Source organism: Phocoena sinus, chromosome 3, assembly GCF_008692025.1.
Source record: "Phocoena sinus isolate mPhoSin1 chromosome 3, mPhoSin1.pri, whole genome shotgun sequence".
Lineage (NCBI taxonomy): Eukaryota > Metazoa > Chordata > Mammalia > Artiodactyla > Phocoenidae > Phocoena > Phocoena sinus.
The window spans coordinates 6674501-6698754 of record NC_045765.1 but is presented as its reverse complement, the minus strand read 5'-3'; the positions used below and the strand labels follow the sequence as shown (position 1 = coordinate 6698754).

Genomic DNA, 24254 nt, shown 5'->3' with positions numbered 1-24254 from the left:
GTAGTGGTTTGTTTTCCTCCATAGCCCATGCATCTTACATGTCTTACATGAAAAACAATTGCTTTCAAATTTTGATGCATAGTTGAATGCATCATCATACCTGTCATTGCACAACTCTTGCTGCACTTTCCCCACGGAGATATGTATACAGTTACCGCCTAGATGTACTTGACCTTTCCACATGGCAACATAAATTCCCTGTGCACCATTCATTTTTTCATTATAGTTTAGCTCCCTCTCTGTGATTCCCCCTACCTGGGAAGGGAGCTTCAAACCGCAGTTAGGGCGAGAGGGAGCAAACGCTTCTGCATCTCAGTCTGGGGCCTCTGACACTGGAGGTGAAGAGGTGACCCTAAGTTTAAGATGGCTTCTTCTAACTATGTGGCTGAGGCTGCTGTCCTGAAGCAATGGGGAGATTCTTTAGCCACTGAGTTGCGAGAGTGACTGTGATACCCAGTTGGACTCTGGTTTCCATTATGTTTTTGAGCTTGACGATCCATTTTAGCTACCGACAGATAAAGAAAACAGCTTATTGTAATTTGGGAGACCAAGAAATGGGGAGTTCTCAGTATTAGCCTGGAGTCAGTCAAAGGCTAATGGTGCAGTGACCTCCCACGGCAGAGATTCACGGGTGTTAATAATCATGTCATAGAAGGAGGCAAATAGTTAAGGTGGCTATGCACAGTCTACAATAAGTTTTAGGAATCTTATAAGTCATCTTTCAGTAAAAGAAAAGGGAATTTTTAATGGCTGTTATTCACTCTGGTGTGAGGAACTTGTTTCCCAGCGTTATGGTCATGAGCTATATAATGAACCTACTAAATCTGATTGAATTGTAATTTATCCTCAGAAAGTTTACATCTTTATTATTTATTTATTTATTTTTGGCCACTGCAGCTTGGGAGTCTTAGTTCCCCCACCAGGGATAGGACCCTGGCCCTGGCAATGAAAGCGTGGAACCCTAACCATTGGACTGCCAGGGAATTCCCAGAAACTTTATGGCTTTAGATAGCAACGTTTTCCAGGGATGAAGAGATTCCTCTTGAGAGGAGGTTAGATCAGGTGAGTACACCTAGAATCAAAGTAGAAGGATAGGGAGGTTGAAAGTCTTGGAGATTTATGGCTGAGAAACTGGAAGAAGTATTAGGGGCTTTTAGTGAAGACTTGTGGCATCACGGTCCAGGTGTATTGTATTGTCTCACGAAACTGAAACGGTATTAGGAGTCAGGATGTAAAGGAATACTGGAGAAAGTAGGCCGCTGACCTCTTGTTCCTAGAGCATTTCCTGGAAACGTTTACCACTGTGAATACGTATCTCTTATAACTCTGAAATGTTTCTAAGGATTTGAGAGCCTTTCCTTTGAAATGTAATCATCAGGAAGGATAGGGCCTCTGTTTCCCAATATCTGGGGCTTCCCTGCACAGTGGCCCAGGGTAAGTCCTTTGTCCACTTTTCTCCAGCTTCTTCCCTTGCTCCTCCTGGGAGATCAGAAAGAGTGTGTCTAGCTGACATGCTGCTCAGGGAAAAAAAGCAAACAATGAGGTAAGACAGCAAAGGACAACAAGCATTTTTTTAAATTGTGGTAAAATATACATAACGTAAAATTTAACCATTTTTAAGTGTACGACTCAGTGGCATTAAGTACATTCGCAATGTAGTGCAGCTACCCCCACTATCCATCTCCAAAACTTTTCCATCACCCCAAACAGAAGCTCTGTAGGGTAACAAACACTTTTATGAGATTGGTTCAATATTTTGGTCTCCAGGGTCTCTGGAGATGAGAAAGTATCAGTTTACTTGCAGTAAAATGAGGATGTTGAATTTGTAATCAACACAGTAAAACTCTAACAAGGTTTCATTCCACAAACTTTCTACGCCCCACGGTGACCTCTGAAGTGGATGCCCACATGTAGACACTTCAAAGAGCCTCCCGGAAGGAGCAGCCTCCCTTGAGATTGAACTTGAAATGACAGGACAAAATTCACTTTCTGGACACTATTATTCCCTTTAGCCTCATCCTATTATTTTTGGTGCCTATTTTGTATATTTTCCACAGATGATGACATTGTTCTAAACACTCTGGTATATGGGACTTTCCTGGTGGTCCAGTGGTTAAGACTCTGAGCTTTCACTGCAAGGGGTGTGGGTTCGATCCCTAGTCGGGGAACTAGGATCCCGCATGTCCTGTGAGTGGTAATGAACAATCATATTACCCTGGACTTCTTGCTGGCCAGTCAAAGCAGGGTGTGTTTGGCTGCCAGCATCTCTTGCTGTACCTAGTTTAATATTTAACTGGCTTGGCTCTGGATGGGGAGCCTGGCTGTGGTATATTCTCCATTTACCTCGAATCACCCTACTGGGAGTCATGGTCCCAGTCACTCTTGTCAGATGTTCCCTAAAAGGAACAGAACCATTTTGGTCCAAGCTCTATCAGTACAGTTTGTTAGGGTATCTGTGTTAGTCCCCTATTGCTGCTATGATAGGTGTTGACAAAAGTAATCAATAAGCAATCTACAATAGGAAAAGAAAAGAGTTTTATTTGAGCCAAACTGAGGACTATAGCTTGGAAGCCAGCTTCCCAGATTACTTTGAGAAACTGCTCTAGAGAAGCCTGGTTTTCAGTACAGCTTTATGTCTTGTGAGAACAAAGAACATCAAGAAGGTCAAGGATACATTCCTTTAAGGTTAAAAAAAAACAGATCAGCACGTGCACAGCTAGTCAGTATGGTCTTGGCACCTGGAAAGGGAGTCTTAGTATGGAAGGAGTACCAGCATTGGCGTCCCAGGAAGGGAGGCATTTAATCTTTATTTTTAACATGGACATTCTTTACTTCTGGTCAATGGACACTTTTCTTTAATAATTAAAGCAGACTGCAGTGCATGTTTGATAGGCCACAAACAGGCTATTTTTCTTAGCATAAAATGCAAGTTAACTCATGTATAGGCCAGAATGACTTCCCCATACCTCAATATGTGAACCTCTCTTTTTATCACAGGTTACCAGAAACTTAGTATCTTAAAACAACACAAGTATTTTATCTTACAGCTGTAGAGGTCAGGCATCTGAACTGGGTCTCACTGGGCTAAAATCAGGGGGTCCACAGGGCTGTATTTCTTCCAGAGGCTGGAAGGAAGAATTCATTTCCTTGTCTTTCCAGCTTCTAGAGATTGCCTCCATTCCTCGGGTCATGGCTCCACATCACTCTGACCTCTGCTTCCATCTTCACATCTCCTTCTCTGACTCCTGCCTCCCTCTTTCACTTACAAGGATCCCTGTGACTACATTGGGTCGACCTAGGTAACCCATGGTACTCTCCCCATCTCAAAAGCCTTAAGTTAGTCATAACTGCAAAGTCCCTTTTGCCATATAAAGTAACATTCAGAAGTTCTGCAGATTAAGACATGGGTAATTTTGGCAAGGGCCACTATTCTGCCTACCACAAAAAGTACCTAAAAAGAATTCTTAGCTAGATACATGAAAGATTGGGGGCTAGAGGTGTGGAGAAATGGTGCCCTTGAGACTTTGCTTCTATCCACATAGACTATGCAGGCAAAGACTTGACCTGTGGTGAGTCTGGGAGTTGGCCCTGTGATCCTCCCAGAACATGAGAGGATGGGAGGCCTGTCATGAGAGTTTCTCATTGCCTCCTGGGTTCTGATGCTGTAAGAGGCTTTCTTCTCTGCCACCTTCAGAATATAAAACCGCTTAGCTGTGTCTAGATTTGGCTCTTCGACTACAGGGAAGAGGCCCAGTCACAGATTAGGGGTTAAAGTTGGTGGTCATTTGGAGCCAGAAGTAGAGGATCTGATTTTCCCCAGAGTATCGCTCAAATGGTGTGGTCTAATACAAGGTTTTTTCAGGGGGTGGGGAAGGGTGGAGGTAAGGGATAATTAGGGAGTTTGGGATTGACATGTACACATTGTTATTTAAAAAGGATAACCAACAAGGACCTACTGTATAGCACAGGGAACCCTGCTCAATGTTATGTGGCAGTCTGGATGGGAGGGGAGTCTGGGGGAGAATGGATACATGTATATGTATGGTTGAGTCGCTTTGCTGTACACCTGAAACTACCACAATATTGATAATCAGCTTTACTCCAATATAAAATAAAAGTTTAAAAAAGATCAGTTTATATAAAAAAACTAAATATAGATATTGAACAGCAAAAAAAATATATAAGGTTTTGGTTTTTTTGTTTGTTTGTTTGTTTTGGTTGTGCCACATGGCCTGTAAGATTTTAGTTCCCGGACCAGGGACTGAATCCTGGCCCTCAGCAGTGAGAGCGTGGAGTCCTAACCACTGGATCGCCAGGAAATTCCCAAGTCCAAGGTTTTTAGTTCCACTTCCTGGGTCTCCAGAGCAGATTCGAGTTGTTCCACTTTGCCTTCAGTGGAGCAAAGGATAAAGTACATGGGCAGTAGGTGAGGTGTCTCTCTCTCCTGTGAAACTTTTACTGAATAGAATGCATTTAGCTAAATCTATAACTTCAAACCATTTACCCATGTTATTTTGAATGTCATCCATTAAGGTGATGATATTTGGTGGGCATGTTATAATGAAGGGAGTAGTCTTGTTTAACCCTCTATAGTCTGTAGGCGGCCTCCATATATTCATACTGGCTCAGGACACACGAGGGAACTGAAAGGTGACATGGTAGGAATCAGTACCTTCTTTCAGTAAGTCAGCTATGACAGACCGCAATCCTTCAGCGCCTGTCCTTAGCCAGTACTGTGGCACACTGGTCACGCACATGGGTAGGAGAAAGTTAACTGGTTCCCACCAGGTGACACCCACCATAGCAAAAGCTTTAGGCTTGTTTCATGAGGTTGACCAAGGAGGTCCATTCCAATAATGGGAAAAGGGAGAGTCTGGGAGGAACAACCAGGACAGAAGCATCTCTTAGCAAAACTGGGCCGATTTTAATAGTTAAGCAGGTAATTGCCCTTTTAACTCATTCTCCTCCCAATTCATTCACTTCCTGGGGTGAAGGGGGAGTGCTTCTTGTGGGGAAGTCCTTAAGGAGAGAGATGATGTGTATTTCCTCCTTCAAGAGAGAATCAGCGCCTCTTTTTTTTGGCCTTCTCCTTTTGCACTTTTGGTCTTTTGTTACTTTTTGGATGGTCACTGGCAAAGCAGAGGATAAAGTATCTCAGTTTCTACACAGTATTCCTATTGTGGGACACCGTGCTGCATTTTTTTTCTCCAGTAGAGGGCACCAGACCTTTTTTTCCAGGATCCTCCACTCCATCACTTCTCATCTCCCCAAGAGTTTGGGCCCCTACCTCCTCTCTAGGTGTCCTCCTGGTGAGAAGCTCCCTTAAGCAGGGCCTAACGCCCATCTCGTGGTTTGGAGCATTCTTTTAGTAGGGTAAGCCATCTCCTTTGGGCTCCTAGGGAGGCAGGGATATAAACTTCCTTGACTTTGGTTACTTTAAGCAGTGTTTTAGTTGGGCCAGCCCAAGGGTTGGGGATGGGGTCTCAATACCCCTCTGGGGAGCAGCGAGAATGATGCTGTCCTTCACAGCATATCTGACTGGGTCACAGCAGAGGCGTGCTGGCTGTGGACAAAGATGCCTCCCCTAACTGTGCTTCGGAGACCGGCCTTGGCTTGCCATTTCTGCCTTATTGGCTAGTTAACCTGCTATAGTGGTCCCCAGGGATGAGGACATCGTCTTGTCTCAAAAGTGCCCCAAATCATCAGACTGACCGCGGGACCTCCTCTTGCTACAGTCCCACCCCTCGACCTGATCCCACCCTAAACTCAGCTCTTTGGAATATTCAACTAAGCCACGCCCCTAGGCCTGGTCGCGCCCCATCTCCGCCCCACAGGCCTAGTCAACCAAGCCCTGCCCATAGCCTGGTCCCCCTCCAGGCCCTCTGCAACCCCAAGTCCTAGGTTGACCCGGCCCCAAGACCCAGTCGCGTCTCTCCGTGGAAGGAAACTAGTACTTCACCTCCACTTGCGGCTGGAAGCTGCCACCGCCCCTCCCAAGCCAAATTTCCCAGCTCCCGAGGCCCGGCCCCTGACGCTGTGCGTGGCGCAGAAACCAGAAGCAGCCGTGTACTTCTGCGCGTGCGCAAGCCGGCGGCCATGTCCCCTTGCAACCCCGTCTAAATCTGATGTAAATTTTAGCCTCGGTCCGCGTCCTACCTGGTTCAGCCCAGCCCGCCCCAAGTCTGGTGCGCGGGAGGTGGAGAGCTTGGCCTTGGGGTCAGAGGCCAAAAGGCGGCCGCTTGGGCTGTGCTCACCGCTCCACGCTGGGACACCCGCGCCCGGGGCCTCCAGCAGCCGCGGCTGGTACCAAACTCACTGAATCAGGAACTCTGAGAGGGTCCAGCAGTCGGGGTGAGTCTGCTGCAGGCGAGAGTTGGAGAGCCATCCTCGTATTTAATCGGCCTCCAAAATCATCCTCTGCTCTCTTTCCAGAAAGGAAAAGCATCCCTGCCATTCGGGTCACGGGGACGAGTCTCAACCTCCTCTCTGCGCAGGTCTGTGGATTTCGGCTTGTTCTGTGAGAATGGGGTGACATTTGCCTAACTCCGTCCCCACCTCTCCCTTCCTGATGCGAGAGATATTATTTTTAACCTGTGATTTTTTTTTCTCTTCCTGTGGGCATCAGTTTGCTACATTATATTCAGCTGCATAAAAGTGAACTGATTACTTAGTATTTTTTTAATCCCCCTTGCCAGTTGCAGCTCTAAATGTTAGTCATTTATCTGTAGATATTTTTTGAATTTCACACCGAAAGTGTGATCATATGTCAGTTTCTGCGTTTTCTTTTTTATTTTGTGTACCTTATATTCTTTTTATTTATTTAGTGCGTTTGCCAGGACTTTCAGTTCAATGTAGAATAGCATTTAATTTGCATCCTTGTCTTGTTCCTGATCCCAGAGGGAATTATTCTGCCATTTCACCATTAAATAGGATGTTTGCTGTAGGTGTTTGTAAATAATATATATTTTTTCTAATTAAAGCCTATTTCCCTCTAGTCCTAGTGGGTTAAATTATTATCATCAATGCATATTGATAGAGATCAGTCACTATTTTGTATCGAAGGGGATGAGTCATGTGATCTTTTTCTATTAATGTGAATTATATTAATCATTTTAATTATGTTAATCATTTTAACCACACTTCATTCCTAGGAGGAAATGAACTTATTTTGTGATTATTATCTTCATTATTCATTTCTGGACTGTACTAATATTTTAACATTTTGCCCTTGTGTATATGAATGAGATCTTTCATATATTTACATGTGTGTGTGTGTGTGTGTGTGTGTGTGTGTATACACATATATTTGAGTTTTGAGTACTTTTCTGGTCTTGGAAATACACAGGAAAACAGCACCCCCCACCCCCCCAAAAAATGGAATTATGAATCCTTTACTTACTTGGTGAACCTGTCTGTAAACAATCTGCAACTTCTGTTTCCTTTGTAGGTATGTTCTAAACTGCTAATTTTTTTCTTTAATGACTGGATGTAAACAGGTTTTGTGTTTATATTCATTTATTTATTTTATTTTATTTTTTGGTCCTGCAGCATGCGGGATCTTAGCTCCCTGACCAGGGATCGAACCCGTGCCCCCTGCGTTGGAAGCGCAGAGTCTTAACCACTGGACTGCCAGGGAAGTCCCTATATTTTTTAATTTTTTAAACATTTTTTTCACTTTATTATTTTTTTAATTGAAGTATAGTTGATTTACAATGTTGTGTTAGTTTCTGCTGTACAGCAAAGTGACTCAGTTATACACATATATACATTCTTTTTTAATATTCTTTTCCATTATGGTTTATCCCAGGATACTGAATATAGTTCCCTGTGCTATACAGTAGGATCTTGTTGTTTATCCATTCTATATGTAATAGTTTGCATCTGCTAACCCCAAACGCCTAGTCTATCCCTGTCCCACCCTTTCTCCCCCTTGGTAAACACAAATCTGTTCTCCATATCTGTGAGTCTGTTTTGTAGATAGTTTCATTTGTGCCATATTTTAGATCCACATATAAGTGATATCATATGGTATTTGTCTTTCTCTTTCTGACTTACTTAGTATGATAATTTCTAGTTGCATCCATGTTGCTGCAGATAGCATTATTCCCTTCTCTTTTTTATGGCTGAGTAGTATTCCATTGTGTGTATGTACCACATCTTCTTTATCCATTCATCTGTTCATGGACATTTAGATTGTTTCCATGTCTTGGCTATTGTGAATAGTGCTGCTTTGAACATAGGGGTGCATGTATCTTTTTGAGTTATAGTTTTCTCTGGGTATATGTCCAGGAGTGGGATTGCTGGGTCATATGTTAATTCTATTTTTAGTTTTTTGAGGAACCTCTGTACTGTTTTCCATAGTGGCCGCACCAACTTACATTCCCACTAACAGTGTAGGAGGGTTCCCTTTTCTCCACACCCTCTCCAGTGCTTGTTATCTGTAGACTTTTTAATGATGGCCATTCTGACCAGTGTGAGGTGGGGTACCCCATTATAGTTTTGATTTGCATTTCTCTAACAATTAGTGTTGTTGAGCATCTTTCCATGTGCCTATTTGCCATCTGTATGTCTTTGGAGAAATGTCTATTCAGGTCTTCTGCCGTTTTGTTTTGGTTTTTTTTTTGGCTGTGTGGCATGTGGTATCTTAGTTCTCCGACCAGGGATCAAATCCGTGCCTCCTGCATTGGAAGTGTGGAGTCTTAACCACTGGACTGCCAGGGAAGTCCTTCTGCCCATTTTTTGATCGGGTTGTTTGTTTTTTTGTTGTTGAGTTGTATGAGCTGTTTGTGTATTTTTGAAATTAAGCCTTGCTGGTTGCATTATTTGTAAATATTTTCTCCCATTCCATAGGTTGTCTTTTCATTTTGTTTATGGTTTCCTTTGCTGTGCAAAAGCTTGTAAGTTTGATTAGGTCCCATTTACTTTTGTTTTTATTTCTGTTGCCTTGGGAGACTGACCTAAGAAAACATTGGTACAATTTATGTTGGAAAATGCTTTGCCTATGATCTCTTCTAGGAGTTTTATGGTGTCACACCTTATTTTTAAGTCTTTAAGCCATTTTCAGTTTGTTTTTGTGTATGGTGAGAGGGTGTGTTCTTTTTTTTTTAATTTTTATTGGAGTATAGCTGATTTACAATTTTGTATTAGTTTCAGGTGTACAGCAAAGTGAGTCAGTTATACATATATATATATGTATGTATATATGGAAAAGAATCTGAAATATATATATATATATATATATATACTCTTTTTTCAGAGTCTTTTCCCATATAGGTCATTACAGAATACTGAGTAGAGTTCCTGTGCTATACAGTAGGCCCTTATTAGTTATCTATTTTATATATAGTAGTGTGTATATGTCAGTCCCAGTCTCCCACTTTATCCCTCTCCCTCCTTGCCCCCTTGGTAACCATAAGTTTGTTTTATACATCTATGACTCTATTTCTATTTTGTAAATAAGTTCATTTGTACCTTTTTTTAGATTCCACGTATAAGCAATATCATATATTTGTCTTTCTCGTCTGACTTACTTCACTCAATATGACAGTCTCTAGGTCCATCCATGTTGCTGCAAATGACATTATTTCATTCTTTTTTATGGCTGACTAATATTCTACTGTATATAGATATTCTAATATAGATATACTAATATTCTACTGTATATATATATTCTACTGTATATATACATCTTTATCCACTCCTCTGTTGATGGACATTTAGGTTGCTTCCATGTCTTGGCTATTGTAAATAGTGCTGCAGTGAACTTTGGGGTACATGTATCTTTTTGAATTATGGTTTTCTCCAGATATATGCCCAGGAATGGGATTGCTGGATCATATGGTAGTTCTATATTTAGTCTTTTAAGGAACCTCCATACTGTTCTCCATAGTGGCTGTACCAATTTACATTCCCACCAACAGTGTAGGTTTCCCTTTTCTCCACCAGTGAGGTTGTGTTCTAATTTCATTGATTTACATGCAGCTGTCCAACTTTCCCAGCTACATTTGCTGAAGAGACTGTCTTTTTCCCATTGTGTATTCTTGCATCCTTTGTTGAAGATTAATTGACCGTAGGCGTGTGGGTTTATTTCTGGGCTCTCTGTTCTGTTCCATTGATCTGTATGTCTGTGTTTTGTGCCAGTACCACATTGTTTTGATTACTGTAGCTTTGTAGTATTGTCTGAAGCCTAGGAGGGTTATGCCTTTCGCTTTGTTCTTTTTCCTCAGGATTGCTTTGGCAATTCTGGGTCTTTTATCGTTCCATATAAATTTTAGGATTATTCTAGTTCTGTAATGTCATGGGTAATTTGATAGGGATGGCATTAAATCTGTAGATTGCTTTGGGTAGTATTGCCATTTAGCTTTATCTGATTCTGTTTAAGTTTTTAAAAATATTGTTAATTTTGTCACATACTCATTTTTTTCCCTAAACCTTTATGCTGTTCTTTTTCTGCCCTTATAAGTCAATGGTTAACCCATTGATACTGATTTTTCTTCTACAGGAATGGATGATATTTGTAAATACAATTAACCCTTGAGCAACATGGGTTTGAAATGCACGCGTCCACTTATATGCAGATTATTTTCAGTACTAAATACTACAATACTACAGGATCAGTGGTTGGTTGAGTCCTTGGATACTGGGGGCTGACTATGAGTTATACTCAAATTTGCTACTGCCGGAGGGTTGGTGCCCCAACCCCTGCAATTGTTCAAGGGTCAGTTGTGTATAAATATATGTACCACACCAGCCATGGATTTCTAGTGTTATCTGAAACAGTTATTTTAATTTCCTGCTTCTACACTGTCACATAAGTAGTCCTGATTTGCTAAAGATAAATATGTGTGTATCTCCTTATCCCTATGATGTGATGCATTTTTATATAGCATATACCACCAGATAAAGCTAAATCAGATTGTTAATTTAGTGGTCCTCCTTCAAACGATTATAAGACTCAGGCACTTTAGTATTTTTCTGTTTTGTTCAGTGCTCTGTCTCCTGTGACTGCACATAGTAGGACAGGGTGAATATTACCGAAATGAATATGAGATGAAGGAGCAGGAGGTCAGGGCCTTAAGGGAAGCATCCCTGCTGAAGACATAGGGCTTAGTCAAGAGAAGGAGCTCAAAGATAAAACACTTGAATAGAATACTTCATTTGTCTACTCTCCATAGTGTGCCCAACAGGGTTCTAGGCCAGACCCTGGTAATGTTAGGGCATAAGGGCCTCACTGACAACTAAATTGTAGGGTATATGTTCAGAAATACACTCATTGGGCATTTAGGCTTTGAAGGTAAATACAGCTGCATACACACAGCTCCTCAGCAGCTTTCTAATTGGGTAGCATTGAGCACATAGTTAAGTGACTCTTTCCAAGATTCTTCAACTATAAACTCGTTTTGATAGGATCTGATTTGCAGAGCTTCTATGAATAATCTTTTTGCAGAGGTATGGGCATCTCTTTGCCAAGTCATTCTCATATCTTGGTTGCTTAAATGGAGCATGTTAGTAAAGAATGTTACAGTTTGTATCGGCTTTAAAATACATACTTCATCCACGGCAGTGGAAGAAACTGTTGCATTTTCGTTATTTGAAATTTGGGCAGTAGTGCTACAGATATCACTGTGAGAGATGACTCACACTGCTAACTTCACTCCGAGTGTTCTTGTTCTGCTGCTGCTGTACCTCCTGTACAATTCCTGCAGAACTGAGTAGGAGAAGTCTTCTCTTGCCACCTGCATGTGGAATTCAGTCAGTTGATGCTCTTTCTCAAAAACCAGGTTTTGGGGACCCTGCAGCCCTTGTGGGAGAGGGTCTAGTAGTCAGGGGCTGAGGAGTAACACATGTTAGCCTGCCAAGCAGTACAGAAATAAATATTGGAAGTGGAACCCCCGGAAGTCTGGCATACAGGTCACACTTTCCTGGATTTGAGATGGTGTGTATATTCTTACTATTGAAGGCATTCTCTGATTTTTTTTTAATGTTTTCATTATTATGGTCAAATTGACAGTTAAATTTTTTTAGACTACAGTTAACTTGCTTACAAAATGGGACTCTTAACCTGTTTTTTTTATGATCTACAAGAACCAGAGGACTGTTTTATAGCTCTAGAGGAGATAAGATTGCTCTAACTTCTTCCCCCCTCCCTCTATTTTCTTACAAGATTGATGTGTGTTTGCTTGGGTGTCTTGGGGCTATGCATGTCTGTGTGTGTGTGTGTTCTGAGGGGAGTGATCACTCCTAACAGATATGCTGCAAAATCCACAGTCTTGATTATGGAAATTGTGGGGAGACCCAGATTCTCGTGTCTTCTTTCTCCTGCCTCAGGTCTAACTTCTCAATACTCTGTCTTTCTTCTTGAAGGGAACATGGAGGAAGAAAGAACAGCTGCTGAGTTACAGAAAAATATGACACAGGTGAGTAAGAGCTAATAATTCTCCAAAAGAATATTTCAGTTCCACCGGGCCATCGATCTCCTTATTGTTTAGAGCAGGGGTCAGCAACCTGTTCCTGCATTGGGCCACATAGTAAACATTTTAGGCTTTGAAGGCCATAGAGTTTCTGTTTTACTCAGTTCTGCCATTTTAGTGTGAAAGCAGCCATATACAGTGGATAAACAAATGTTTTATCGTGTTCCAATAAAACTTTACTTACATAAATAGATGATAGGCTGAATTTAGCTCATGTTGTATAATTTACAGCCCCTGGCCTTGAGTGCAAGAAAATGTGGCTGGCTGTGGGCCTGGGTTGAATGTTGTGCTTCTTGCAGACTCCTGGGCCCCAGGTTTGTGGGGAAAGAAAAAAAAGAAAAAGAAAAGCTCTCTGCCCCTCAGTGTGTTTTTATTCATAAAAACCTCATCCAGATTTGACCCAGTGTTTCATGTTGTGCCGGTTGCTGTGGTGGGATATCAGGAAGCAGTGAAATTGTTTCTGTAACAAGGAATTTTTGCTGGTTTCAATGTAGAAATTACTATTTCATTTCTGCTAGATCCTCTGGGTGTTCTGGATTATTGTAAGACTGGAATTGGTCACCATCAAACTGTGGAAAGATAAATTTATTGTTTCAAAAGTGTTGTTAAATCTGTGAGAAAATTTGATCAGTCAGGATGCTTATGTAGAACGAAGATCTGATGACTGAATCCTAGGGTAGATGTTGGGAGGATAGAATCTTCTGAACTCCCTATGAATTGATTCTCAGTTCCTCAGTATTTCCAGCCTCATTCATCCTCCTGCACACATTGGGGGAGTTGGCACTTTTCTGAACAAAATATGTGGAATGTTTTAGGAACCAGTGGTCTTTGAGGATGTGGCTGTGGACTTTACCCAGGAGGAGTGGGCTTTGCTAGATCCCGCTCAGAGAAACCTCTACAGAGATGTGATGCTGGAAAACTTCCAGAACCTGGCCTCATTAGGTAAGGGTGGCAACATTCCTTCATTTAGTCGTTTAGAAAACAGTTTTATCTCACTAATTGACTTTGTTCTAGGATTTGGGTTGAGGAATTGGAATAAATTGGTAAATAAGACAGACATGGTCACTGACCCCAAGGAACTTATAGTCTAGTGGCTTCACCATGAAAATAAACAATAACAATGCATATTGTTAAAATATTCTACCAGTATAAAACAGCAACAGAAAAAGAATCAGTGGAAATCTCCTTATCCATTCTGACACTGGCACTGAATGCAGAGTTTTCATTTCATCCAGTGTTATAAAGATGCTGTTGGTCTTATTTTTCTTCATTCAGTCATTCTTTCATTCATTAAGCATTTTTTTGAGGGTGAACTCTATATCAAACCCTTTTGAATGTATACTATAAAAAACAAGATGTGACTGTATTCAAAATGCTTAGGTGTAATGGGCAAGAAGATAAATATGAAATTAAGATTAAAAAAGAAAGAAAATAAACGTGTATTGAACTGACTTTCTCTTTTTCTTGTGGTTGGAAGCCTCAAGGCTTATTAAGTGTAGAAATTGTGGGCACAGACTTTGGGGGTCACTTTGGGGCACAGGGAGAAAATTGGTGGTTTGGGACCTTTTGAGAATTTTACAGCTGTTAGTGCCCTGTACCCAGAGACCACCAGTTAAGCAAGTTGGGTTTATTACTTTGAGCAGTGAGGGAGAACACATGCCATGGGGAGCCATGGCATGTCTCAGAAAGAAGGTGTTAGAAAGTAAATATTATAGGATTTGTGTACTTAGGTTGAATGACTTGGGGGTAGGTCTGTGGAAGCAGGCTGTATTGGTCTCCTAGGCCTTCCATAACAAAGCACCACAAACTGGGTGGCCAAGAACAACAGAACCTTATTCATTTAAATTTCTGGAGGTTGGAAGTCTGAAATCAGGGTGTCACGACCCTTCCGAAGGCTCAGGAAAAATCTCTCCTTGTCCCCTTCCTAGCTGTTGGTGGTTGCCAGCAATCCTTGGCTTGCAGCTGCATCACTCTGATCTCTGCCTCCATCTTCACATGGCCTTCGTCCTCTGTCTCTAAGTCTTTCTGTCCTTGTAAGGACGCCAGTCATTGCATTTAGGGCCTACCCTAATCCAGTATAACTTACCTCAACTTGATTGTATCTGCAAAGACCCTATTTCCAAATAAAGTAACATTCTGAAATTCTGGGAGGACAGGGATTTTTTTCTCAGTACACTTTATTTTTCTTAGAGCAGTTTATAGGTTCACAGCAAAATTGAGTAACAGGTACAGATAGATATTTCCCATATACCCCCTGTCCCCATACACTCACAGCCTTCCTACCAGAGTGGTATATTTGTTACAGTTGATGAACCTACACTGACACATCATTATCACCTTAAGTCCAGAGTTTATATTAGTGTTCACTGTTGGTCTTGTACATTTTAAGGTTTGGACAAATATATAATGACATATCCACCATTATAGTATCATAAAGTAGCTTCACTACCCTTAAAAATTCTGTATCCCCTTCATCCCAATTTATCTCTCCTTCCCCACAACTCCTGGCAACAACTGATCTTTTTACTGTCTCCATAGTTTTGCCTTTTCCAGAATGTCATGTAGTTGGAATCACACAGTATATATATATAACCTCTTCAGACTGGCTTCTTTCACTTAGTAATATGCATTTAAGGTTTTCCCACCTCTTTTCATGGCTGGATAGCTCATTTCTTTTTAGTGCTGATTAATATTTTATTGTCTGGATGTACCACAGCCTGTTTATCCATTCACCCACTGAAGAACATTTTGATTGCTTCCAAGTTTTGGCAATTATGAATAAAGCTGCTGTAAACATCCACATGCAGGTTTTTGTGTAGACATGTTGTTAACTCCTTTGGGTAAATTCCAGGGAGTGCAATTGCCTGTCTGTATGGTTAAGAGTATGTTTGGTTTTGTAAGAAACTGCCAAACTGTATTCCAAAGTGACTGTACCATTTTGCATTCCCACCAGCTCCACATTCTCAAAATTCTTTGTTGTCAGTGTTCCGGATTTTGGCCATTCTTATAGGTGTATAGTGGTATCTCATTGTTTTGATTTGCATCTTCCTGATGACATATGATGTGGAACATCTTTTCATATGCTTATTTGCCATCTGTGTATCTTCCTTGATGAGGTATCTGTTAAGGTTTTTGGCCCATTTTTTAAATCGGGTTGTTTGTTTTCTTTATTTTTGAGTTTTAAGAATTCTGTGTATATTTTGGATAACACTTCTTTATCAGATATGTCTTTTGCAGATAATTTCTTCCAGTCTGTGGCTTTTTATTCTCTTGGCAGTTTTTTCTCAGAGCAAAAGTTTTTAATTTTAATGAAGTCCAACTTGTCAATTCTTTCTTTCATGAATTGTGTCTTTCAGGTCATTATCTGTTGACCTTAAAAATAAGATAGTTATTTTACCAACAAAAATGGCTTATTTGGGCATAGCAGAGGAATTGCAATTTAGGACAAGAAAGCTATAACAAAAGCCATAGGCAAGTCCAAAAAACAAGGGAGAAGAACATAATTTTATAGAGAAAAAGGAGGAATTTGGGAGAGGTTGTTTTGGATGAAAGTCTATTGGAGAAAAATGAGAGTTCAGGGTGATGATGGTTTCATATTGGCTTAGTTGCTGGGGTAATTGATTTCTTATAGGGGATGCAATGTACATCTTTTCCTGTCAGGATTATAACTGGGGATTCTTGATGATTCTTTTTTTTTTTTTTTTTTTTTTTGAAGTACACGGGCCTTTCACTGTTGTGGCCTCTCCTGTTGCGGAGCACAGGCTTAGCAGCCATGGCTCACGGGCATAGCCGCTCCACGGCATGTGGGATCTTCCCAGACCGGGGCACGAACCCATGTCCCCTGCATTGGCAGGTGGACTCTCAACCACTGCGCCACCAGGGAAGCCCTGATGATTCTTTTGTTGGAGTCTGTAATCGACAGTTCTTCCTGTAATTTGTTTTTTTATAAATTTATTTATTTTTGGCTGCATTGAGTCTTTCTTGCTGCACGCGGGCTTCCTCTAGTTGCAGTGAGTGGGGGCTACTCTTCGTTGCGGTGCACAGGCTTCTCATTTTGGTGGCTTCTTGTTGTGGAGCATGGGCTCTAGGCACGTGGACTTCAGTAGCTGTGGCACGTGGGCTCAGTAGTTGTGGTTCATGGGCTCTAGAGCACAGGCTCAGTAGTTGTGGCACACAGACTTAGTTGCTCCATGGCAAGTGGGACCTTCCCGGACCAGGGCTCGAACTGGTGACCCCTGCATTGGCAGGCGGATTCTTAACCACTGTGCCACCAGGGAAGCCCTCTTCCTATAATTGATGTCCTGTGGAACTGCATGAAAGCTTCCCCTTCCAGCCTCTCAACTCCATTTAAGTGAAGTTTCCCCTGATTAATTTTCACCTATCTAACAAGTCATCGCCAAATCTTAGGTCACCTACATTTTTTCCTATGTTATCTTCTAGGTGTTCTATAGTTTTATGTTTTACATTTAGATCTGTGATCTATTTTGAGCTAATTTTTTACTCCCTATTGATGGGGCCCCAACTTTTCCTGAAGCTTTGGATGCCTCCCCCTGTATTTTGAGTTAATTTTTGCAAGAGTGTAAGGTCTGTATCAAGATTCTTTTTTTTTTTAAATGTATGTTGATGTCTAGTAGTTATTTTAGCACTGTTTGTTGGAAAGACTATATTTTTCTCTATTGTATTGCCTTTGCACCTTTGTCAAAGATAAGTTGACTATATTTATGACTATATTTATATTGACTTATTTATGGACTGTATTCTGTTCCATTGATCTGTTTGGGCATGAAATTTTTTTTATATTATGCTGTCATTTATTTATTTATTTTTATTGGAGTAGAGTTGCTTTACAATGTTGTGTTAGTTTCTGCTGTACAGCAAAGTGAGTCAGTTATACATATACATATTTCCACTCTTTTTTAGATTTCCTTCCTATTTCGGTCACCACAGATCATTGAGTAGATTTCCCTGTGCTGTACAGTAGGTTCTCATTAGTTGTCTATTTTATACATAGTAGTGTATATATGGACATGAATTTTTTAGGGGCACCGTTCAACCCAGTCCCTAGGTGTTCACTTTAGATTGGATGCTGACAGAAATCTGGATGCAGGGGAAATTCTATTAGTATTTTGTGGATGGCACAGTGATATTTTTTGTCTGTCCCTAGGCTAAATTATGAAGTAGCCTTATTTTGTTTCATCTTATCATGGTCTCACAGTAACCTTGTCTGAGATTGGTATTCTGAGATTATTTATCTTCAACAGGAGAACAGTATGTCCTGCCTGTGAATATTGGACCAGTTTCTAATAATACTGAGGTTTAGGTGTGAATGTCAGATCAGTTCTAGACATCACACCACCCCTCCCACCTTAAAAAAATAAATTCAACATTTTGTTGCAATTAAGCTCCTACTTGCTTTAGAGTAACAGAAGAGCAAAGTTTTTGCCCTGTCTCATGGAAATGTTTATGGTTCCTCATTGTTTTCCCTCATGATATACCTTTCCACATGAACAGGGTATCCACTACACACACCCTATCTGATCTCCCAGTGGAAACAAGAGGAGGACCTGGAGATAGCAGAGAGAGGACCCACCCAGGGGGAGCATCAGGAAGGCAAGAATCCTTGGGAGAAACTGACTTGGTTGGGGGATATTACATTTGGAAAAATCAAATAAAAGCAAAATGAAACTTTGCCATGTCTGAGGAAGCTGATCTTCCACAGATAACTTCGATTACTATTTTGACTTTTCATCAGTCCTTGTTCTTGGGAAAGCCCATATTTCCTCTTCGTAATGTAGTATTCGGTCATGCGCATTTTACCCAGTTCCTTTTTGTTTTGCTCCCCTAGGAATACCCTATTTATGTTACCATCAGTCTCAATCTTTGTGGGATTATTTCTTAATTGCTTTGCCATTTTGACCCTGTGCTTATTGGGAAAGTCCTGAACCAGCCACACTGCCAAAAGTCCTTCTTTCATGATGCCTTTACTTTTTTGTTTCAGGTTTTGAGACTCAACTTAAAACTAATGAATTAGTCGCTGCACAAGATATTTATGGAGAAAAAATATCCAGTGAACAGAATGTAGTAAGATTCAAAAGGAGTGCTTCCTCGTTGTCCATTTTACACAAAAGCTGGGAATACCATGGTTTTGATTATCAGAACAAAAAACATGAGAGACATTTGAGGTGAGTGCTATTCATATAAGAGAGAGTAGTGTCTCAGGAGAGAATCTTAAAATGTCATGAAATTAAAAAAACATGTATATAAAACTTGGTCAAAAATTGTGATTTCATATGGAATTTCATAAGATATTTTTTCCACAAATGAGACTGAGCTCTTCCATGTTTGACACATAATTCATTTGTAAGCAACCATCAGAAAAACCCCATAAGCCAAAAACTCAGTGATAATATTGGCTATCATAGAGCCCTCTGTGAGAACTTTCAGCTTATCATTGGACAGGGAAGGAAACAGATGTAGTCACTGAAAATGGTAAAAATTTACTTGCTGCTAATAATGTGCTTTTTATTTTTTAAAAGAAGTCACATGGTGGAGAACATCTATGAACACAACGAAGAAAATCAGTGTAGACAAACCTTCAGCCATATCTCAAATCTTAATATACTCAAGAGAACTACTGAAGTAAAAGCCTTTGAATGCCAAGAGTGTAAAAAGGCCTTCACAGATCACTTATCCCTTAAGAATCACATAAGGTCTCACACTGGAAGCAAACCCTATCAGTGTAAGGAATGTGGGAAAGCTTTCCATTTTTTTGCTTGTTTTAAGAAGCATATGAAAACTCCCACTGAAGAGAAACCCTATGAATGTAAGGAATGTACCAAAGCCTTCAGTTGTTCTTCATTCTTTAGGGCGCATATGAAGATTCACACAGGAAAGACAAACTATGAATGCAAGGAATGTGGGAAAACCTTTAGCTGTTCTTCATCCCTTACAGAGCACAAAAGAATTCACAGTGGAGATAAGCCTTATGAATGTAAGGAGTGTGGGAAAGCCTTTAGTTGTTCCTCCTCACTCTCCAAACACAAAAGAATTCACAGTGGAGATAAGCCATATGAGTGTAAGGAGTGTGGGAAGGCCTTCAGTTCCTCTTCTCACCTTATAATACATATAAGAATCCATACTGGAGAGAAGCCTTATGAATGTAAAGAGTGTGGGAAAGCCTTCAGTGAGTCCTCAAAGCTCACTGTACATGTCAGAACACATACGGGAGAGAAACCCTATAAATGTAAGGAATGCGGGAAAGCCTACAATTGTCCATCCTCCTTAAGTATCCATATGAGAAAACACACTGGGGAGAAACCCTATGAATGTCTGGAATGTGGAAAAGCCTTCTATCTTCCCACTTCGCTGAATACACATGTGAAAAATCAAAGTAGAGAGAAACCCTACGAATGTAAGGAATGTGGAAAAGCCTTCAGTTGTCCCTCGTCCTTTAGAGCACATGTGAGAGATCACACTGGAAAGGTGCAGTACGAATGTAAGGAATGTGGGAAGGCCTTTAGTCGTTCCTCATCCCTCACCGAACACTTAAGAACTCACAGTGGAGAGAAGCCTTATGAATGTAAGGAATGTGGGAAAGCCTTTGTTAGTTCCTCCCACCTTACGGTACATACAAGAACTCACACTGGAGAGAAACCTTATGAATGTAAGAAATGTGGAAAAGCCTTCATTTACCCATCAGCCCTTAGGATCCACATGAGAACGCACACTGGGGAGAAACCCTATGAATGTAAGGAGTGTGGGAAAGCCTTTCGCCATTCTTCATACCTTACTGTCCACACAAGGATGCACACTGGAGAGAAACCCTTTGAATGTCTGGAATGTGGGAAAGCATTCAGTTGTCCTTCATCTTTTCGAAGACACGTAAGAAGCCACACTGGTGAGAAGCCCTATGAATGTAAGGAGTGTGGGAAAGCCTTTGTTTGTCCCGCTTACTTTCGAAGACATTTGAAAACTCACACTAGAGGAAACATATAAAGTAAGGAATAAGGAAATGTCTGCAAGACTTTTTCAGATCTTAGCACGCAAGGTCTCACACTGTGGAGACACCCTGTGAATGTAAGAAATTGTCGCTCATCGTTTTGAAGACTTGAGAACTCACAACTAAGAGAAACCCTGTGTATGTAAATCATGTGGTAACACCTTCATGAACGTCATTTACTGTGTTCTAAGAAAATTCATACTAGAAGCAAAGATTGGTGCCTCATCCTTAAAGTGGACTACTGCTGGCTTGTTGATTTCCAGTTTTAATTTTCTGATGAATGTTTAAGGTGATAAATTTCCCCTAACACCTTTCAGCTGTAGCTGCATATGTTTTATGAGGTACTTTTGGTTTGGATGTAAATGTTATTTCCATTACAGAGTTTTTTGGACCCATTGGGGAGTTGAAGTGTATTTTTTTGTATGCAGGCATGAGTGGTCTTTTTTTATTATTATTATTAGTTTCTAATTTACTCTCATTGTTCTCTAAGTATGCAGTCATTGTGATTATCAACACTTCGGTATTTGTAATTTCTTTTGTAAATGGTAATTTCATTTTGATCTAGTATGGCAGAAACTGGAAATTGCCTACCCAATATTCCCCCACCCCCACCTTTTTTTTTTTTTGGCGGTACGCGGACCTCTCACTGTTGTGGGCTCTCCCGTTGCAGAGCACAGGCTCTGGATGCGCAGGCCCAGCAGCCATGGCTCACAGGCCCAGCCGCTGCATGACATGTGGGATCTTCCCGGACTGGGGCACGAACCCATGTCCCCTGCATCGGCAGGTGGACTCTCAACCACTGCACCACCAGGGAAGCCCTACTTGTCCTTTTTTAATGTATGTGTATCTCTGTCTATATCTAGTTACATACATATACGTAAAACATGTTATAATACACATAAATTATGTGTATTTTATATATGTGTGTGTGTATTGCAGATAACTTTTCCCAGTCTCTGACATGTCTTCATGCTTTTCATTTTTGTAAACTATAAAGGGAATTTATTGGTTTGATTACTGAAAAATCCTTGGGTATAAGTAACTTCAGAGGTGGCTGGGTCCTGGAGCTAAAAAGATGTTATCTGGATGAGTTCTGTTTCCATGTCTTGTCTGTGCATCTTTCTGCATTAGCTATTCTTCCTTGTGGGCTCTTTTTCTTCACAGTGGCCCTCAGAAGAACCAGGCTGCTTTCTTTCTGGGTTGAAGTCTCAAGGAGAAGAGAGTGATTGTCTTTCTGAGCAATTCCAATATGATTATTACAGTTAAATCTGATTGGCTCACTTACCAACTGTTATCGAATCACTGTGGCCAGAGGAATATAATTCTCTGGTTTGTTTAGGACTGGCTCCCATACTCATCCAGAAAAAGAGAGTGGAGTCAGTCCTAACTGAATCATAGGGTCCTGGCAATTGTGATGTATATGGTGAAGGGAAGGAGGCAGCGGGGGCAGGTAGGGTGTAGAAATAGATGCAATAATAACATCAGCTAGCACAATATGCTCATTCTGGTCTTAGCAATGGTAGGGAACTATGAAGTCTGGGAACTCTCAGCCAAGGCTAAGTAGTTCTAGAAATCCTTTCAGAAAGTTCGATTCCGTCTGTTACCATCTCTTTAGATTGCTAAGATGGTTTCTCAATCTTTACTTGGCTTTGCAGTATTTTTGGATATCCGGTAGCAAGAGCCTTCCAACTTTTTTATTCATCAGGATTGTTTTCCTTCTCTATTCCTGATTTGATTCTATATTAATTTTAGATCTTACCAATTTTCACAAGTCTTCTGGGACTTTGCTTGGGATTGCATTGACTTTAGAGAATAACCTGAATAAAATTGACATCTTTACAATACTGAGTCTTCTAATTGATGAACATAGTATAATTATCCATTTATCTAGGTCGTCTTTAATTCCTCTTAACAGTGTTTTGTAGTTTTAATTGTAGAGGTCTTGAAGTAACTTTAATTTATTTCTAGGTATGTGATATGTTTTCCTTTGTAAATATTTTTATTTATTTTTCGATGTTGGGGGCTAGCACATAGGATTGCAATTTCTTTTTGTACATTGATCTTTTATCCATGATATTTATAAATTCAATTATTTATTCCAATAGTTTATGAATTATTTTGGATTTTCTGTGTATACAATACTGTCAGTGCCAATAAAAGAAAGTCTTACTTGATTTCTAAACTTTACCTTTTATTTTTCTTGCCTTATTGCTTTATAGTGATAAATAGAAATGGTAAAAATGAACATCTTTGCCCTGTTCCTGATGTTAGGGGAAAGTATTCTATATTTTACCATTAAGTATAATAATAGCTGTAAGTTTTTCATAGATAACTTTTTTAAATGAAAGGAATTCTATTCCTCGATCATCAAAAGAGTTTTTTTTTAATCGTCAATGATATTGAATTTTATCTAGTGCCTTTTCTGTCTATGTCAGAGTCTTTAAAAACTCCTTTGGTCTCAATGTGGTGAATTACTACATTCCTTGATTTTCAAATGGTAAAACAAGATGTATTCCTGGAATAAACTATACTTGGAAATGGTATATATTAGCTTATTAGCCTTTTCATTTTGCTAGATTCAAAATGCTATTTAAAAAAAATTATTTCTGTGTCTGTGTTAATGAGGCTTGTCTTGTAATTTCTTTTATGTTAATATCCTTTATGCTTTGTATCAGGTTTACGCTGCTTCATAAAAGAAGTTGGAAATTGTTTTGAAAAACTTTATATGAAATTTAAACTATCTACTATTTTTTATGTGTTTGGAAAAATTCACCTGGGAATCTAGTTTTGGGTTTTCTTCATAGGAAGCTTTTGTAAGATAGTTTCACTCATGAATTACACCAAACATATAAATAGACAAAAGGTTATTTAATTTTTTTATTTGTTTTTGTGTTAGTTTTGCTAAATTGTATCTGTCCATTCCATAACTTTCCAAATTTGTTGGCATAAAGTTATTCATAATATCCTATAATTTCTTTTTAATGTCTGAAAGCTGTAATCATATCCCCTTTTTCATTCCTGATCTTGGTAGTTTATGTGGTCCCTTTCTTTTTCTTCATCTTGGTAGGGATTTTGATATGTTAATTATTTTTGAAGAACCAACTCTCAGTTTATTATGCTTCTAATTCTTTAATTTTTGGTCTTATTCCTTCTACTGAATTTGGGTTTAATTTTCTCTTATTCCCCTAGCTATTTGTGATAGTCACTTGTATCAGTGCCTGCCTTCTACTGTGTCCAATTTGCTTATGTAACCATCCAATCAGAATATTCTACTATTAGCATTATCAGTTGAAATGCATTTGAGATATATGCAGAGGATCACCTTTATGTGCCTGTTATCATAAGGCCGTATGGCTTCCTTGTTGGAATGGAAAGAAAACTGGACTGGAATCAAGGCACCTGATTTCCAGTCTTCACTTCTCAACTTTACCTCTGTGACCTTTGAAAAAAGTCATTTAAGCTTTCTGGTCCTTAGTTTGTGTGTGTGTGTGTGTGTGTGTGTGTGTGTGTATGTGTGTGTTAAAGTCTTTATTATGTAATAATTACAAGTTCATATTTTTGTAAAAAAAAAAGTATATGGAAGTCCCATGTATTCATCACCCAGTTTCCTCCAGTGGAAATCCACAGAACTTATTCAGATTTCACCAATTTTAAATATGTGTGTGTGTGTGTGTGTGTGTGTTTGCAGTTTTAGCACTTGTGTAGATTAATGGAACCACTAACCTGTTTTACCCTTATAAATGACATCCATATCTCCTCAGTAGTTAAAGTAAAATTTATGACTA

General features: G+C 40.0%; 1 protein-coding gene across 8 annotated transcripts; it reads left to right on the top strand.

Annotated features, from left to right (window-relative positions):
• The first annotated feature begins 6064 nt into the window (after positions 1 to 6064).
• LOC116752154 (zinc finger protein 699) lies at positions 6065 to 20864 on the top strand. 8 transcript variants are annotated; one of them, XM_032628871.1, is made up of 7 exons: positions 6065 to 6351; positions 6433 to 6494; positions 12364 to 12416; positions 13286 to 13412; positions 17982 to 18080; positions 18469 to 18652; positions 19007 to 20864. In XM_032628871.1, the coding sequence occupies exons 3-7, from the start codon at positions 12369 to 12371 to the stop codon at positions 20463 to 20465; spliced, it is 1917 nt and encodes a 638-aa protein (XP_032484762.1). In that variant the 5' UTR covers positions 6065 to 6351; positions 6433 to 6494; positions 12364 to 12368; the 3' UTR covers positions 20466 to 20864. The 8 variants fall into 8 exon arrangements, with proteins under 8 accessions (XP_032484762.1, XP_032484764.1, XP_032484763.1 ...); XM_032628873.1 differs by lacking the exon at positions 17982 to 18080 and having other exon boundaries at positions 6067 to 6351; XM_032628872.1 differs by lacking the exon at positions 6433 to 6494 and having other exon boundaries at positions 6095 to 6351.
• Positions 20865 to 24254: the final 3390 nt, after the last annotated feature.

Coding starts and splice junctions, on each gene's coding strand:
- LOC116752154 (XM_032628868.1), top strand. CDS start 12,168: ATGTGTGTTTGCTTGGGTGTCTTGGGGCTATGCATGTCTGTGTGTGTG. Junction 18,081..18,468: donor CCAGGGGGAGCATCAGGAAG/GCAAGAATCCTT, acceptor TTTTTGTTTCAG/GTTTTGAGACTCAACTTAAA. Junction 18,653..19,006: donor AAACATGAGAGACATTTGAG/GTGAGTGCTATT, acceptor ATTTTTTAAAAG/AAGTCACATGGTGGAGAACA.